General features: G+C 38.6%; 2 protein-coding genes across 6 annotated transcripts in view; both read left to right on the top strand.

Annotated features, from left to right (window-relative positions):
* The first annotated feature begins 270 nt into the window (after nucleotides 1-270).
* Nucleotides 271-12,460, top strand: tubgcp2 (tubulin gamma complex component 2). Of its 2 annotated transcripts, XM_058407206.1 has the most exons (18): nucleotides 271-381; nucleotides 848-1,018; nucleotides 1,982-2,110; nucleotides 2,460-2,636; nucleotides 3,318-3,477; nucleotides 4,620-4,827; nucleotides 4,923-5,122; nucleotides 6,039-6,228; nucleotides 6,339-6,484; nucleotides 6,586-6,766; nucleotides 7,389-7,569; nucleotides 7,804-7,976; nucleotides 8,072-8,200; nucleotides 8,416-8,536; nucleotides 8,662-8,805; nucleotides 10,116-10,244; nucleotides 10,718-10,881; nucleotides 11,071-12,460. In XM_058407206.1, exons 2-18 carry the CDS (start codon nucleotides 869-871, stop codon nucleotides 11,144-11,146), a joined length of 2,658 nt encoding a protein of 885 aa, XP_058263189.1. In that variant the 5' UTR covers nucleotides 271-381; nucleotides 848-868; the 3' UTR covers nucleotides 11,147-12,460. The 2 variants fall into 2 exon arrangements, with proteins under 2 accessions (XP_058263189.1, XP_058263188.1); XM_058407205.1 differs by lacking the exon at nucleotides 271-381 and having other exon boundaries at nucleotides 523-1,018.
* A 286-nt stretch (nucleotides 12,461-12,746) lies between these two features.
* Nucleotides 12,747-18,713, top strand: part of myof (myoferlin) — a 34,408-nt gene continuing 28,441 nt past the window's right edge. For 3 of the 4 annotated variants that reach the window (XM_058406253.1, XM_058406252.1, XM_058406255.1), the window contains exons 1-3: nucleotides 12,747-12,961; nucleotides 16,753-16,808; nucleotides 17,025-17,116. In XM_058406253.1, the coding sequence (XP_058262236.1) occupies nucleotides 12,874-12,961; nucleotides 16,753-16,808; nucleotides 17,025-17,116 (236 nt within the window). In that variant the 5' untranslated portion in view covers nucleotides 12,747-12,873. The remainder of the gene's footprint in view (nucleotides 12,962-16,752; nucleotides 16,809-17,024; nucleotides 17,117-18,713) is intronic. The other variant, XM_058406251.1, reaches the window with a different exon arrangement.

The following is an 18,713-nucleotide window of genomic DNA, read 5'->3' as shown; positions in this document are numbered from 1 at the left end:
AAATATTACAAGGACGCTTTATTCACTTACTGTCACTTTTGAAAGGAAATATTATGAGAAATATTGGGGGGGCTTTGATTATGTAGTATACGACTTAATTACATTACCGCTGAACTGCAAATGTAATTATTTAACTATTTTTATATCCTCATTTCTTCCTGGTTTTTTCTCTCTCTTTTTTCTTGTTTCTCGTCATTTTCCCCGGCTATATTGGACAGAATTTCTTTTGTTTATTAGCACGCGAATGAAGTTGAACTTTTATTTTGTAACGCTGGTTATTTTGGCGGGTCCGTCTGAAAAAGAAGAAAAAAATCGACCTGTTTGTTTCTAACTTCACATTAGCTACGTTAATAAATTAGCCGGAAAACGCCTGCTATTGTGGTAACGTTACTTTGGCGTATTTTTAACTGTATATTTTTGCTAAAAAATGACAAACTGCTAGAGTGCCCGTGTTATAGCATAGACCTGCTTTAGTTTACTGTTGGTGGTTGGTGGCCATGAAACACTGCTGGGTTGCGATCAATTCCAAATGCATGTCTAATGGATATAGAGTGCACTAGATAGGATGTAGGCGCTATGCTTGTGTAGTGCACAAACAAAGGGAGGAGGGAGCCGTTTAGATACAGCCTCCCTAACGTTCGAACTGGCTAGCGGGGTATATTCCCCAATGTAGGCTAGCTTGCTGATGTGGGGGGAAAATTAGTATATTAAATTTGATTGATCCTGTAGTTTACTGTTTACTGATGTTCTAATGTAGTTCATGTGTTCATTCGACTATCCAGCGAGCTAGCCACCTATAGTTTCTGAAAACAGAAGGCGGATCTTGTTTATTTTTGTGTCACTCCAGGATAAAGGATAAAGTGAAGCCATGAGCGAGTTCAGGATACACCACGATGTGAACGAGCTGCTCAGCCTCCTTCATGTCAGAGGAGTTGATGGGGCCGAGGTGTACATCGACTTACTGCAGAAGAACAGGACTCCTCATGTTACCACAACAGTGTCTGCACACAGTGCTAAGGTAGGCACTGGGGGTAACATGTCTCTCTGCGGTGGGGGGTTTCCTCTGGGTACTCCAGTTTCTTCCTCCAAATGCTTTATAGGCATAAATTGTCCTGTGTGTGTGTGTGTGTGTGTGTGATAGTACCCTGTAATGGTTTGGCATCCCATCCAGGGTGTCTTCTGCCTTGTGCCCCAAGTGCCCTGGGCAGGGCCCCATGTTACCTGTGACCCTGTGTAGAATAAGAGGTGCAGAAGATGAAGTGCAACATGTTCTGTTTTTCTAGATCAAAACTTAAAGGAGCTTAATGGCACCTTGGATACTCATTCATTATTTCTTTAATAAGTTTTATCCAGAGTGGATCCAGAGTAAATCCTGGGAATACCGGGCACGAGCTAGGAAACCATACACACACACACGCACGAACACACACTAGATCTCCTGACAGCATGTTTTTTGACCTGAGCTCAGGATCGGACCACGGACCCTGGAACTTCAAGATTGGCAACTCTACCTGCCGTGACTTTTAGTTTGACTTCTTTCTCCTCTGTTTTCACTCAGATTTTCTACATTACCGACAACGACATTTGACCACCTGCTGAATCACTGAGTCTGGGTTGTAGCTCGATTCACTGTTGAAGATTGTAGATACTCTTCAGAAGATATACCCCAATGTGCGCACTAATATCTATACTGGATTTCTTTTTGGTTTTTAGGAGCCAACATTGAAGCCTGACTGTTTGAGATCTGTTTAAGATCTCACTAAAGATGGCACATAACCATTCCTTCTCAGGAGAATAATAAACTTACAATATTGGCCAACAAATTAGGACCCCGATTGCTATAAGCAGCACCAATATTCAGTGTGTTTCAGGGTGACGTTTCATGTGTTTAAGTCCTCAAGTGTGATTGGTTTTCTGACTGTGATGAGCAGTTTAACTCTGCCACACATAGTGGAACTACTAAACCAACACATTTTTGCAGGTGAAGCTTACAGAGCACTCTAAAACCCCTGAGGACTTCTTGAGGAAATATGAAGAGCTGAAGTCCAAAAATGCACGCAACTTGGATCCTCTGGTTTATCTCCTCTCAAAGCTCACTGAAGATAAAGAGGTATGTTTGAAGGCTGATCTGATCAGACAAATCCTGTTGAGCAGCACTGCAATGTGATGCATTTTCTAAACAATTACAAACCCATTTGTTGCTTTATAGTTTTTACTCCATCTCTATTCCATCCGTCAGAGGACTATTTCTAACCCAGTGATGACACTGATCAGATAATGTGAGTCTAAAAGTCTACAGCATCATTGCTAGGGTGAGAACAGTCCACCAACCATCCAGTGGCAGTACTGTGGTTAGAAATGGACTGTTGCTGACAGGATGAGGATGGATAACACAGACCCTGGACTAAATGAGTTATAATCAATAAACTGCTCTAATAAATTTGGTTGTTTTTCCCCAGACTCTCAAATTTCTGCAGCAGAATGCTAAAGAGAGATCAGACATGTCAGCGAACACGACATCGAGTAGTACAACGTCCTTCAGTATTCCCCCAACCAGTAGCAAGATGTCAATGCAGGAGCTGGAGGAACTGCGCAAAAAGCTCGGGAATGTCACAGCCAGCTCCAACGTTCCACAGGTGTGACCTTATTTATTTCTGGAAAGTTTATTTGATAAATATGAATGTTTCAGTTTCTAAACACTGAAAAAACTGACATCATTTGTTAGGGATATGCCAATAATCATTTTCACGGTTTACTGTGATATTCAACTCTGTTTATTTTGATATATAAGGTAGATCTACACTATATGGCCAAAAGTTTTTGGACACCAGGTGACCAATGAAAATTACATTTTATCTTCCCTTTGCTCTTATTATAAGCTCCACTCTTGTGGGAAGGCTTTCCAGTAGATTTCAGAGAGTGGCTGTGGAGATTTGTGTTCATTCAGGTGATAGATGTGGTTCAGTCAGTGTTCCAGTTCATCCTAAAGGTGTTTAGTGGGGTTGAGGTCAGGGCTCAGTTCTGGACACTTGAGGTCTTCTCTCCAACCTTTCTTTGTCTAACTTTATGGTAATAGTTTGTAGAAGCTAAGCATACTGTATACACATGATGATCAGGTGTCCACAAAGTTCTGGCCATGTAGTGTGATATGAGGATATAACAGACACCTGTCTATCAATGATTATTTGCCACAGTCTTGATATAACATGATAATTCAGTTTTTCTTTGTGCTTCTAATGAACAGACAGTCTTGTTTATTGCTGATTAAAAAGTCTTGAAGTTAAGGTGATGTGAAAAATGAAATATTCTATGTGCAGTCTGCTGAGGCCACCCGCAAGCTACTAAGAGACAGACACAACAAGAAGAACCCCACACAACCTATTCCCGTCTTCCCAAACTGGGTGTATGACAGACCTTCGCTGATCGGAGATTTCATCACTAGTTCTGCACCAACAGGAGATCCAGTCGTGGCTATCGGTAAGAATTGTTATCTCCTAAAGCTCTCCTTGAAAGATCTATGCTACATTTTACAGCCAGGGTTACAAAGTCTGATTGTACAGATTCTCTGAAATGCAACACTAAATGCAGGATTTTCTGTGTTTTGTTTTCCTTGAGATTATTGCAAGGTACAAGAAAGCGCCAGTCAGAATACTTTTTCCTTCTGAGACAGATTAGTGAAAAAATCTGTCCTTTGCTGTTCAACAGGAATGCAAGATCTAACTTTAGATTATTTCAGCATTTCCCAGCAGCAGTGTCAGTCAGCAGAGTTGATGGAGGCCTTTATCTCCATTCATTACCTTTTGCTGGGTTCAGATGAACACTGCCTATCAAAAATGTTGCCTCTGGTTTGAAACTATGTATGCCTTCCTTGGGGGTCTGCTTTTAGGGAAGAGTCAAGCAGCTTTTATATGGCACATACACCAATCATAACATTATGACCACCTGTCTAATATTGTGTTGCTGCCAAAACAGCCCTGACCTGTGATGCACTGTGTATTCTGACACCTTTCTATCTGAACCAGCATTAACTTCTTCAGTAATGTAAGCAACAGTAGCCCATCTGTTGGATCAGACGACACGGTACAGCCTTAACTCCCTAAGTTCATCAATTAGCCTTGGCCACTCATGACCCTGTCGCCGGTTCACCACTGTTCCTTCCTTGGACCACTTTTGATAGACACTGACCACTGCAGACCGGGAACACCCCACAAGAGCTGCAGTTTTGGAGATGCTCTGATCCAGTCGTCTAGCCATCACAATTTCGTCCTTGTCAAGCTACCTCAAATCCTTACGCTTGTCCATTTTTCCTGCTTCTAACACATCAACTTTGAGGACAAAATGTTTACTTGCTGCCTAATATATCCCACCCACTAACAGGTGCCATGATGAGGAGATACAGCCCCCTTGAGTAAAGGGGGTTAAGGGCATTTCTCAAGGGCCAAACAATGGCAGGTTGGCAGTGCTGGGTGGCCGAATACATAGTACAGATCTTACTCTCTGACATTCCTAAGCTTTAAACTTATAACCTTCTAGTCACTGACTCTCAGAGTTATCATTGCATTGTTTTTACTGACTGTGTTATATGAATGTGTAAATGTGCTGTCTTCATGTGTTTCCAGGTACAATGCCGCTGACTGTGCAGGAGCAAGCTCTGGTTGAGGATCTGCTGTATGTACTGATTGGAGTGGATGGGAGAGACATCACAGCACAGCCTGTGCTCGGCAGACAGAGTCGTTCTTTTATAGTAGACCCTTCTCTAGACATGTCCATTAAAGAGCTTGTGAACCGAATATTACCAGTGGCATCCTGTTACTCTACTGTCACACGGTGAGTGAAAATATCAGTCTAACTCATGAAACAGTTTGGGTTATAATAACTTGATCTGCACTGTGTCTGACTGAATTCTTTGGATGGCCCTGCAGCTTCACAGAGGAGAAGTGTTCCTTTGAGTATGGTCAGGTGAACCACGCACTTACTGCAGCCATGAGGACACTAATGAAGGAGTACCTCATCCTGGTGACCCAGCTAGAGCATCTTCACAGGCAGGGCATGCTCTCGCTACAGAAACTCTGGTTCTACATCCAGCCCACCATGCGCACCATCGAGGTTCTGGCCTCCATCGGTAAAGATGTGGTTGAGTTTTTCAATGTTTCTAAAATGTAAATGTGATTCTAATTAACTTGGCTAAAATGTTATTTACAACTCTGAGACCTTAGTCCTGGACATGTATCTCAAATACAGCACTTTTTAGTTCCATTTCAAGATGAAAAATGTGTAGAAATTATAGTCAATATGGCTTTTATCATAGTGTTATTTTTAAGCTACCATCTGGTGACTATAATTATTAGATTTCGTCTCTGAAAACACATTTTAATCTCCGTTGTTTTCATGCTGTCTTCTTAATGGGGTGGACTTTTTCAGCAGCACAAAAAATGTTGCACAGAAATACTGCCTGCTCAGCAAGCTACCTCTCAAATATAATGTTTATTATTACAATATCTGCATGCTGAGTTTTGTGTAAATACCAGGGTGTCAGTATCCATAAAAAGCACCCTGCTGGTTGTATCTTCATCAGTGGATCTTTGTGGACGTTCAGTTCTCAGTTGGTCATCAACACTTCCAGTCTTTTTTAATTTGTGAAGATTTGGCAACAGAGTCGTGTATGATGTGCTTTCTATGGTTCCTTTTAAAGACCATTATAACATTATGATCCCAATCCAGCTATGTATGAAAACATTTTGTTAAAAAATTTTAATTTCTACTTTTGGGACATCCTGAAGTATTATTATTATTATTATTATTATTATTATTATTATTATTATTATTATTATTATTATTGTTACAACTACATGTTCAGGTCCAACACATTCAGTAGTCATGTGGATGAATGCCTAGATTAGCTCTGAAGCATGATGGCCATACTATTAGACTTGCATTGGTTTATAATACTTGACTAATTACTGCTTGTGTGAAAGCTGATGTGTGTCTAGAGAGTCAGCTAAAAGCTACTATTTCTTTTTTTGTGTGTGTGTGTGCAGCCACCTCAGTGGACAAAGGAGAGTGTATGGGTGGCTCAACGTTAAGTCTGCTTCATGACCGCACCTTCAACTATACTGGGGACAGCCAGGCTCAAGAGTTGTGTCTCTATCTGACCAAAGCAGCCAGTGTCCCCTACTTTGAGATGCTGGAGAAATGGATCTACCGGGGAATCATCAAGGATCCATACGGGTACAGAAATTAAGAACAGTGGATCACTGTTTTTGATCCAGTATTGCTAATCATGGACAGTTTAAAGTAGTATTTGATTGAGTACTAAACCTGATATGATGTTTTGAAAGTGAGTTCATGGTTGAGGAACACGAGCTTCAGAAAGAGAAGATCCAAGAGGACTATAACGACAAATATTGGGATCAGCGATACACCATTGTGCAGCACAAAATCCCATCTTTCCTTCAAAAAATGGCAGATAAAATACTAAGTACAGGTGAGAGACATCACTGTATGTTTAATTACACAACATATAGACGCTGAGACGTTGATCACCTCATTATTAACATGGTCTTCTTTTCCCGTCTCTTCTCTCAGGGAAGTACCTGAACGTGGTGAGGGAGTGTGGGCGAGACGTGACCTGTCCAGATGCAAAGGAAGTTCTCTACACTCTAAAAGAGAGAGCATATGTGGAACAAATTGAAAAAGCCTACAACTATGCCAGTAAGGTTCTCCTGGACTTTCTTATGGAGGAGAAGGAGCTGGTGTCACGGCTGAGGTAAACATTCAGTGTGTTGCTGAGCTTTATATATTTTAATTATGTTTCAGTTTAGTTCAAAAAGCAGATGTGAACATATAGTGCTAAGTCTATAAGTAACTCAGAAACTACACTGACCTATTAGTTCCCAAACAGCTCTTGGTTGTTGTTGTAGAAAGGACATTATCAGCAGTTACATTATTTACTGTCCAGTTTCACCCAAATGAGGAAGAGGTTCTCTTCTGAGCCTGGTTCCTCTCAAGGTTTCTTACTCTCATCATCTCAGGGAGTTTTTCCTTCCCAACATCACCTCAGGCTTGCTCATTAGGGATAAATTTTGGGGATAAATTGTAACTTTGCATTGTTAAAAGTACTATACAAATAAATGAAATTGAACATGCTCTTTTATTTATGTGATAATTTCAGCTACTGTGGTTTAAGAGAAGTAAAACACTACAGATCATGTGGAAGATGATCAACTCCAGGCTGTGAACACATTGTGTTTAGAAATATTATTATATTGTATTATGTAGTATATTTTTAAATTATATTATATTATTATAAAATTTGAACTTGTAGCTGTGACGTTATGATGCTATGAAAAAGGACTAAATCAACATAACAAATTTGTGTGTGTGTTTAGGTCCATCAAGCACTACTTTCTGATGGACAAGGGAGACTTCTTTGTGCACTTCATGGACCTTACTGAAGAGGAGCTGAAGAAACCTGTTGATGACATTATCCCTTCTCGCTTAGAAGCACTGCTGGAGCTGGCTCTGAGAACGAGCACGGCCAACACGGATCCCTTCAAAGATGATCTAAAGGTCTTTTATTTAAGAATATTTATCACTGCCTAAAGCTCTACCTAAACCCAATTTAAGTAATTTAATATTCTTCGCAATAGCATTAACTATTAGACATCAACATGACTGCAGGGCTTTTATATACCATGGAAACAGTGTGTGAAATTCACAAACTGTCAGGTTAATTGGCCATTTTCCTACCTGTATGGAGTTATAATGGATTAAAATGTTCATGTGCTTCCTGTTGTTTTCCAGATTGACCTGATGCCCCATGATGTCATTACTCAGCTACTGCGCGTCCTGGCCATAGAAACCAAGCAGGAAAAAGCCATCATCAACGCTGACCCCACTGAGGTGGCTCTCAGTGGCCTCGAGGCGTTCTCTTTCGACTACATTGTCAAATGGCCGCTGTCACTTATAATCAACCGGTAAACAGCTCCGTGTATGACATGTGATGTGTAGTCTTGTGGTATTTGCTATGATCTGGAGCAGCGAGGAACCAACACTCTATTTGATCTTGCAGGAAAGCACTGACAAGATATCAGATGCTGTTCAGACATATGTTTTATTGCAAGCATGTCGAGAGGCTCCTCTGCAACGTTTGGATCACCAACAAGTCGGCCAAGCAGTACTCCCTACACTCTGCTAAATGGTGAGATTAAAACCTGCTGACTTTTTTTCGTTTCTATTTCAAGCACCAAGACATTTAGTGCATTTTTTTTTTATAAATGATAAATGTCAAAAAGAATGTTCATCTCGAATACACAATAAATGTAGAGTTTTTAAAATGTTCATTCGTGATTATATTATAAAACTAATTAAACTTTGTAATCTCAAAAAGAATCTTTTGCTGTCCTCGAACTCTAGGTTTGCTGGAGCATTTGCTCTCAGGCAGCGCATGCTAAACTTTGTACAGAACATCCAGTACTACATGATGTTTGAGGTCATGGAGCCCACATGGCACATCATGGAGAACAACCTGAAATCGGTGATGAGAAGACGTTTCAATTTTTATCGAAGGAGCACTGTGACCTTTTTTTTTTTTCTGCAATATTGTTCTGAAATATACCCTAGAGACTAAAGCCATTCATCTACCTTTCTTTGTCTTTGCAGGCGTCTAATATCGACGACGTTCTCTGCCATCATACCAGTTTCTTGGATAACTGTCTGAAAGACTGCATGCTGACCAACCCTGAACTGCTGAGGATCTTCTCCAAGCTTATGTCTGTGTGCGTCATGTACACCAACTGCATGCAGGTACAAAGCACAGAATACACAGTGACAGTTTTAGGAATGTTAAGATGTTATAATAGTTTAATACTAGAGTCAAGTTTTGTTCTTGTTATTGTGGCATTCATCTTTGAGCTTAGTCATTCAGTAGCATAGTAATTTATGGTAGTGTTTTTGGTTGACTAAATAAGTGATAAACTGGAGATTTGTGTCATTTTGAAGTAACAAGTTAAGTTAACTTAATACAAAAAGTTAATACAAATAAATTGACATGTTTATTCAAGCCATAACTAAAATGATCAAACATTTTTTGTAAATGCTCCTAACTTTAAGAAACTCAGCTTCAGTTCAGAGTTTTGCCCCTTAAAAACCATAAAGGTGTTTATTAAAATGTTTATTAAAGTAGAATTTTAATACTTCTTAGCAGCGGTGTGAAGATTTATTCAGTTGTTTTTAATTTTATTCAGAAGGTTTATTCAGTTATATTTTTGGCTAATTTGATAGTTAAATTTGTTAAAGTTACTGTGTATTGATGCTAAAGTTCATGGTTTATTCATGTTTACTGATGTATTAAATAATTTAATTTAAAGGAGCCATAATGTAAGTGATAATAGAAACAAGGGCTACAAATAGATAATATAAATCCAGCTTATGAATAACAATTACACTCTACAATTTTTAAGATAGCTTTAAAGATAAGCTCTAGAGATAGCTCTGTCATTGTAACAAAGTGATTATGCCCTAATGTAATTACGCTGAAGGTTGTCCCATGTCCGGTGCACATGGTAAGCAAATGCCTTTCTTTTGGATTCTGAACAAATCTTAGATTGAACCTAGTAGTAGGTGCATTAATCAACTGCATAAGATCTAAAGAGTCACATAATTCCTTAAACCAGTCAGATGCAAAAGAGCGTGAATTATTAGAAAGACAGAATAGGGAGGTAGAAATCAGCCACATAACACTCAAGTACACCAAGGATCAATACATCCAGGCTGTACTCAACTGTACATGCTGAAGACCCCTCCAGCTCACATGGAGCCAGCAGTGATAACGTCACCCACTTTTGGAATGACCTGTTTAAGAGCGGTGCATAGTGGATTATCCAGTTGTTCAATATTTCAAATGTTTACTTGGGTACAAATCAACATCTGTTGTTTTTATTTTTTTCCTAAGTGAATGACTTTGTGTGTTTCTCTGAAGAGAGAGCTCCCTCAATAATAGTCATGCTTAAATCGATCTCACGGTAATTAGTGATTTTAGTACTTGGTAAAAGACATAGCCAAGTGCAGGTTGTGTCATTTGTCATGTCTGACCCCAGGCAATCATTCTGTTCTAGCGATTCACCCAGAGCTTGAGGATGGACAGTGAGATAAACCGATTAAGCCTGGAACATGGCACCATGGAGGGTCCTCCAACACCGAGTGAGCGCACTGAGGAGGCTGAGAAGAAAAGACTGGCCTCCAAGGTAACAGAATTTTAATGCTGTGTACAGTGTTGTCTATAGGGTTTATAATCACTTAATCATATTAAATATTGTTTTTTCTGGGGGGCGGGGTTAACGTGTTTTTTTTTTTTTTTTTTACATTTTGTTGTGTAGTGTAGGCATTTATTGATATTCCACTCATATTTCAATATTTCCATCAGTTCCTTAAATCATTGGTTATTTCTGACTGCCATCCAGTCTGTCTTTAACACACTTTTCTGACTATAACTGGAAAATAAAACTCTCTCCTCTTCGGTCCAAATTATGTTATCTGTCACCATTTGATTTTTTTTCCTCCTGCAGTTATAGAAACTACAAAAACATGGGATTTCTGTAACTGCGTCTTTTCACACTGAACACTGCAACAAAGCACTGATGACTCTGCTTCAGAGCAGGGCTTCATAACCCCAGCTACAAAAAAAGCACTGCTCACTCCTCTTTCTGTCCATTTGCAGTTTTTAGCTGAGCATGTCGATTCCCTGCAGTCAGACTCAGGCTTTGAAGGCACCATCAGTAAGTTTGACAGTAACTTTAGCACGCTGTTGTTGGACCTGTTGGACAAGCTGAGCATTTACAGCACCAATGACTGTGAACACAGCATGATCAACATCATCTACAGGTGAGTGATCAATATCATCTACTGGTAAGAGTGATGGATATGATCTATAGGTCAGTTACAGCGGCTTGGGAAAACCTGGGATATGGCAAAAGATGAAAAATCAGGCTATTGTATTTATTTAACTCTAGGTTGAGATGTATGCAAAGGAGAAATGTAGTTCATGACGTTTTTTTTTTTGCTTTCATGCAGGCTCGACTTTAATGGGTTCTATACCGAGCGTCTGGAGAAAATGGCCATCGAGAGGGGTCAGAAGGCTGCCACGTAACACTCTGCTACACAAGGACCTTTATAAAGTCCACATCAGGCAGCAATAAGGGGCTTAATGGCATGTTCTGCCCCTTGTTTTAAAACGAACACACTGTACCCATCACATCAACTTAATAGTCTATTCAGAAGAGTTGTACTTTTCAATAACAGCTCAGCCAGGGCTGACCAGTGGTGTGTCTTTATTCTTCCACAGGACATGTAGCAGTGTTGTGCTATAATATAAGCAATTCTTTTAAGAAATACTGGATTCTAACATAATGAGCAGTGTTTGTGGTGTTTGTATTTATATCTGATTTCTTTTTCTTCCCTTTTAACTCTCAGCCCAATAAACTCCAGTGTTAGTGTTATCATGTCCATACACTTATGGTTCATCTGATGGCAACGTTTGCACACTTTATTGCTAGAAATGTTGCTGTGACCCTAAGCTTTATTTTTGAAGAAATGTTCTCAAAGTATGGCTTGCTAAAGTAAGACAGGGCCTGTGATTTACAGTGTAAGGTTTACAGTGTAAAAACACAATCATTTATTACCTGATGCTCAAACTGAATAAAACCTAGGGTTAAAATAGGTACAGTAAAAAAATTATAATGAAATAAATACAATAGAACGATATAATTACAAAACTATGTGGCATATAAATTCTATTAGAGAAAGTGTGCCGATAAGCCTGAGGTTCGGTCAGTGTTACAGTTCATCCCAAAGGTGTTCAGTGGGGTTGAGGTCAGGGTTCTGTGGAGTTCTTCTACTCTGTCCTTGGCAAACCAAGGCTTCATAGAGTTGGCTTTGTACCCTTGGGCATCGTCATGTTGGAACAGGTTTGGGCCTCTTAATTCCAGGGAAGGGAAATTGTAAAGCTACAGCATACAAAGACATCCTGTACGATTGTGTGCTTCCAACTTTCAGAAGAACCATGTATGGGTGTGATGATCATGTATCTAAAATCGTTTGATCTTGTAGTGTTTTAATGCAATAGACATACTCAATAGCATGAAGAAAGAAATAGATGTGTGTTAATAATAAACTCTCAACTTAGGGCAAATCTTTAAATGAATTCATTTTCTGCTTGTTGTAAATTATTAATAAGATTCAGGAGGGGGAAATGCAGCAACCAGGAAACAGGTTCGAAGTACGCTAGATCTCGTGTTATTTACATGCACAGCTCTGGGTGGTGTTTAACCTATGTCATGTATATTTCTTTCCCTTATTCCGAATGACAAAAAAATGTATTGTATTGTACATGTTACCTATTTTTGGAAAACGACCTTTATCTGTAAAGGATGGTGTTCAATAAAGCTGTTTGTATTGACCTTGATCATGGTATGTGAGAGATGATGTTCATGATGTTCACCACTAGGAGGCTACAGAGAGCCGTTCACTGGTTAAGTCGCCTTTATAAACGTGATGCTCGTGGAGGTTTTCTTCACCTTCTTCTAGTTTAAACGTTTTGTTAAAAACCAGCAGATTAAGCTCATAAAAAGAAAAACAACTAAGTGCTTTTACCATTCCCTGATCAGGTTTCCTCCTCAGGTTCATTATAAGAGCAGGCAGGTATGGTGTTGGGTTTGAGTAAATCCACACCCTCCTCCCTGTGTCCAGCCCTTACAGATCATTTGCTTTAACTTCAGTAAAGAAACCAAACTGAGGACTACAGCTAAAACTCTCAGGCATCATGACAAGATAAAAAAAAAAACATTTTTTGGGATTGTTTTTTGACGTGTATCAGTCATGTTGCGTGTTGTGGTTGAGTCTGCTTCGGGTCTTCCTAAAAAGAAGCTCGGCAGCCCGGACCCCATCGCATCTGTGGTGTTTAAAGGTAAATACTCATGGACCAGAGTGTGTGAACTTTTCACACAGGACAAAATCTGGGAAATACTAACTGCTCAATAATATATCTGAAGGATAAAAGCTTGTGTGGAGCTGGATGTGATTGTTATACTTGGAAGCAGTCTGTTTATTCAGTTTTGTCTGCTCTTGAATGTAATAAAATGCAGACAGTTAAAGGAGCAGTGTCCAGATAACTCTCTCAGTCTTCATTATCTTCACAGGTTACTTTTACTTTTAGTATTAAACCAACTCCTGCACTCCAATCTGCTCTAAGAACGCTTGCATGTTTACGTTTTTGCTATTAGAGCTGTGTTTAATGAAAATCTAAGCTAAATTAACTCTTCATTGTTTTAACTGCTTAATGAGTACTTCCAGGGTTAAATGAACTTGTAGTATTGGATTAACATCTGCAATTGTTTAAAGACTTATCTCTAACTACATAAAGACCATCTGCAGAGTTACATTACCTTGTAGCATTGAACTGAGTCTTTAACCACCTAAATACTGCTTACAGAGTTAAATTAACTTTCAGTATTGAAATAACTAAATATAACTTATAAAATATACTAATAAAATAAATCCTAGCATTGAATTGCCGTTAACTGCTTAATGAACTGCTTAACTACTTCCAGGGTTAAATGAACTTGTAGTATTGGATTAACATCTGCAATTGTTTAAAGACTTATCTCTAACTACATTAAGACCATCTGCAGAGTTACATTACCTTGTAGCATTGAATTAAGTCTTTACCCAACTAAATACTGCTTACGGAGTTAAATTAACTTTCAGTATTAAAATAACTCTGAAATAAATTAACTTATAGCGTTGAATTGTCTTTAACTGCTTAGTGAATACTTAGTGTTAAATTGTGTAACTTCTAGTATTGAATATTATAACTGTTGTCTGTAATTGTTTAAAGACTGCAGAGTAAAATTAATTTTAGTGTTGAGTCATTTCTAACTGCATTAGTTTGTATTTCTAATTCTGAGTATTGAGCCTTTAACCACTTAAATATTGCTTACTGTTATCAGTATTGAAATAACTCTTTAAACACCTAAACGCTCAAATGAACTTGAGCATTGAATTGTTTTTAACTGCTTGATGAATACTTACAGAGTTTTTGTTGTCTGTAATTGTTTAAAGACCGCCTGCAGAGTTTATTTTTAGTGTTGAATTATCTCTAACTGCATAAAGCCCATCTGCAGAGTTCAATCACCTTTTAGTACTGAAATGAGTCTTTAACTGCTCACCTCCAAAGTTCAGTTAACCTTCAGTACTGAATAAACTGCTTAAAAACATCTACACGGTGAAATGAACTTTTAGTACTGAACAAACTCCTAAGGGATTACACCTTAGCTGCTTAAAGAATTCAATTAAGCTTTAGTATTGAATTGAATTCATCTTGAGCTTGTATACATGACTAAATGAAATTTTAGTATTGAATTAACCCTTTAACTGCTTAAAGAACACCTATAGAATGAAACTTACTCTTATTGACAAATAAATTCCTGAAGTGTTTAACTGATACTTGCAGGCCTACATTAGTTCTTAGACGTTAATTTATTCTTGAAGTGTTTAATGAATACATAAAGGGTTAAATTAGCTGTTATTGTTGAACCAGGTTTTTAAAGAATTAACGTTTGATCTGATTTATAAACACCAACAGTCCTGAGTTCTTAATATCTACAGTGTTAAAAGAACTCATGGTCAGCACTTCTGTTGAATTAATTTTTTGCTGTTTAATGAACACTTACAGAATAAAATGAACTGCTAGAGCTTAAATAATTCTTTAAATGTCCTTATGAGCCCTTACAGAGCTAAATTGAAACCTCTTTATGTGATTCATAGAGACCCACTGTACTGAACTGTCCTGCATGTTTAATACTTGGAGTGTTATTAACTCTTACAGCTCTGTGTTGAAATAACTCGTACAGTGTTCAGCAGTACATAGCGATGTGTAAACACTACGGTTGTTGTGTCAGCACTGGGGTTTAGCTGTGTGATGTCACAACATGCTTTTCTTATACACACCTTTGTAAAATGTGACAGATTTAGTACAACAACTGATGGCCTTCATCATCATCATCATCGTTGTCATCAGACAGATCTTGGGAAAAGTTTTACACACCACTATGTATTCTTTGAAAGTCTTGTCTTGTGTTGTTTATCTTAGGACTAGAGGAGCAGTAGTATGTTAAGAAAATGACAGTTTTTGGTGTGTCCCTGTTATAGGGTTTTAGTTATGGATTCTGTTGGATTAGTGTTAATACAGATTTGAGAATTCCATTCCAACATTTAAGCAAAACTGTGTAGAAATAGTGATGCTAAGAACAAATGAATTTGCTAAAGAGTGTTTGTGCATGGTGCCCTGTGATGGACCATCCAAGGTGTATTTCTAACCCAGGATAGGTTCCAGATCTACCACCACCTTGACCAGGATGAAGAGCATCTAAAAATATCAAGAAATAAATGAATAACTTGACCAGTCTCATAAATGTCATTAGAACACCACCATTTTGAGTCACATTATCGAACACAAGTCCATGTCCCGTTGTGGTCATCTTTAGTCTGTCCACCAATGTCCTGTGTTTATCTTCTTATTCTGATGCCTTGTTTTGTTTTGTTTGTTTTTTGTATTGTTGGCTAGACATCCTAATAATACCTAACAACGTACTACTCCTTGATATTTGCAATAGTAAAAAGATGATCATTTTTCTCACTTGTTGCTAATGTCCCAAAACTTTGACATCTCAGATACAATTAAATAGTTGGATAATATGGTCTCCTTTTCTCAAAAGGCTATTAAGCAGTAAATCATTGGATGTTTCACTATATATAATTCATTATTGATTGATTGATTTTCACCTCTTTGGTTAGACTGGTCCTGTTTTTTCTTGGCTTATGTAAGTTTGAGAAAACAGGTCTTTCAGGGATAGGTGTGATTTATTTTAACTCTTTATACCAGAAGCCAAAAAATGGAATTTGTGCCTGTATTGTTGTGTTAAATGTTTTTGTTCATGTCACACTACACAGTGATGGTTAGTGGCTCATAGGACAATGAGACAATGACTTATGAGTTTTTAATAAGTAATTTTGTTTATATCTAGCTGACTAGGGGCAATATAATCATAGAAAAGATCCAAAAAAGACCCCAAAATAGTTCATTTGTTTGTTTTTCATACACGATTTACACAAAGAAATTATAAATCATTATGAACAAGTGCTTGGTTATAAGCTTCTAAAATGTGAAGGTGTTTTCTTCAACCCCTGAAAGTCTGTGTAAGGTTATCCAACAGAGGGAAAAACAAAGGTCTCACATTGAAAGCCAGCAGTGTCCTGATTCATTTTATATCAGACTCACAGCCATAAAATAACTCATTTGTTAATACTGATCAAATATGTCCCATAAGTCGATTTCCATTCCACCTACAAAATGAAATACCAGCGTATTAGTAACAAGGGTTAAAAAGTGTGCTGCATTCTGGGAACACAATGATTTAGAACTTTCTGTTCCTATAATTATTAGTTATATTATTAGAATAATGACATGGTACTGTTTCTTCATCAAAGCTTGTTGTGGACATTAGAAGACCATTCCCCGCCCTACTATAATAAATACTGTTTCTATTTTAACTTTGTGCCAGAACCTTCTTACGCATTTCACGTTTTTTTGCTCAATAAAATACTTAAATACAAAAGACCTGCATACGCACTGCATACACATAATTTGGTATTTACACTTTTTTTTATTGAACAACTTCATTGTTCTTTTATTTTCAGGTGAAACAAAGAAAACTCGGTCCATCAGCAATGAAATTAATCCTGTCTGGAAAGAGGTAAGGCTTCACTGATGCACGCTTTAAAACATTAGGCTCCAACACCAATAATGTATAATAGATTATTAATTATTTTAAACCTTCATTTGGTTTCTCAGTGAGATTTATCTGCAGCTTTGTGTATTAACTTAAAATACTAAACACTTCTTTCTCTATAGATGAATAAACACAATTCAGACTGAACTGCAGATGCGCTCTTTTCTTTTATTCTTTCAGACACTCGAGTTTGATTTAAAAGGTTCTCCACTTGATTCCTCCTCCTTCATTGATGTGATTGTAAAAGATTTTGAGACCCTTGGAAAGGACAAGTAAGTCGTCTACTTCACTGGACACGCATTTAGTTTTTGTAACTAGTTTACTTTTTTAAAGATGTTATAATTTAGTTGCCTTTTTATACACAAATCCATGTACCTTTAGATTTTTATTTCACACCTCCAGCGTCCTGGGTTCGAGTCTCACTCCCGCTCACTGTGTGTGTGGAGTTTGCATGTTCTCCCCGTGCTTGGTGGGTTTCTTCCGGGTGCTCCGGTTTCCTCCCACAGTCCAAAGACATGCTTCTAGGCTGATTGGAGTCTCTAAATTGCCCATAGTGTGTGATTGCATGAGTGAATGAGTGTGTGTGTGTGCCCTGCGATGGGTTGGCACTCCGTCCAGGGTGTATCCTGCCTTGATGGAAAAAATTGAAATGAATTGAAGCAACATTCATTCATTCATTCATTGTCTATACCCGCTTATTCCTAGGACTCCTAGGGTCACGGGGGTCTGCTGGAGCCTATCCCAGCGCACATAGGGCGAAAGGCAGGGGTACACCCTGGACAGGTCTTGAAGCAACATAAACCTCCTAAACTTGTCATTATCAACTATTACCAAAAAAGGACAGACAACCAGTGTGTAAAAATAATTCATATTCATTTTTATACCTATACTGATGTGTAGGCTAGCAGTGTGATTTGCCTGTAACTTCATTATCGTCATTTGCATTTATGTTACATCGATCGAGGCTATTACATCAAATTGTATCATACTGTAACAGAATCAGTGGTATTGTCACATATTGCCTTAAGAGTCAAAATAATATGTATTTGGAGCCTGAGGTGTGCACCCCAACACCGTTACACCGTTAATATCCTCCTTTTATCTCCTGAGTGACCATTGCTCCAGTGAAACGTTGCAAATATGACTGGACTTGATTTGGTTTTGAACCATTTTCACACAGAGATGCAGCCAAACTTCAAGGGACGTTAGCGAATAAACACTCAGGGGCAACAGTTTAAGTTGTGATTCTTGAAGCTCTAGAAGCAGGAAAAATGGGCAAGCATAAGGATTTGAGCGAGTTTGTGGTCTGCAGTGGTCAGTATCTATCAAAAGTGGTCCAAGGAAAGAACAGTGGTGACCGGTGACATGGGCGGCCAAGGCTCATTGATGCACGTGGGGAGTGAAGGCTGGCCCGTGTGATCCGATCCAACAGACGAGCTACTGTTGCTCAAATTTCTGAAGAAGTTAATGTTGGTTCTGATAGAAAGGTGTCAGAATACACAGTGCATCACAGTTCAGGGCCGTTTTGGCAGCAAAAGGGGGACCGACACAATGTTAGGCAGGTGGTCATAATCTTATGCCTGATCAGTGTACCTTTAAATAGTAAAAGGGCAAATTTGCTAGCCCTTCTGGTGGTCCAGCGCTCACATTGCCGTGGCCCGGGTTCGATTCCCAGTAGGGAAACTACTGAAGAGTTTAACTCTCTGTGCCGGTCCCAAGCCTGAACACAAATGGGAGGGTCACTTCAGGAAGGACATCCGGTGAAAAACCTGTGCCAAATCGAAACATGTGGACCAAATGATCTGCTGTGGCGACCCCGAACAGGGAGCAGCTGAAAGAACAACAACAACAACAGTAAAAGGGCAAATT

The sequence above is a fragment of the Hemibagrus wyckioides genome, linkage group LG13 (genome assembly GCF_019097595.1).
Source record: "Hemibagrus wyckioides isolate EC202008001 linkage group LG13, SWU_Hwy_1.0, whole genome shotgun sequence".
Taxonomy (NCBI): domain Eukaryota; kingdom Metazoa; phylum Chordata; class Actinopteri; order Siluriformes; family Bagridae; genus Hemibagrus; species Hemibagrus wyckioides.
This window is presented reverse-complemented; position numbering and strand designations above follow the sequence as displayed.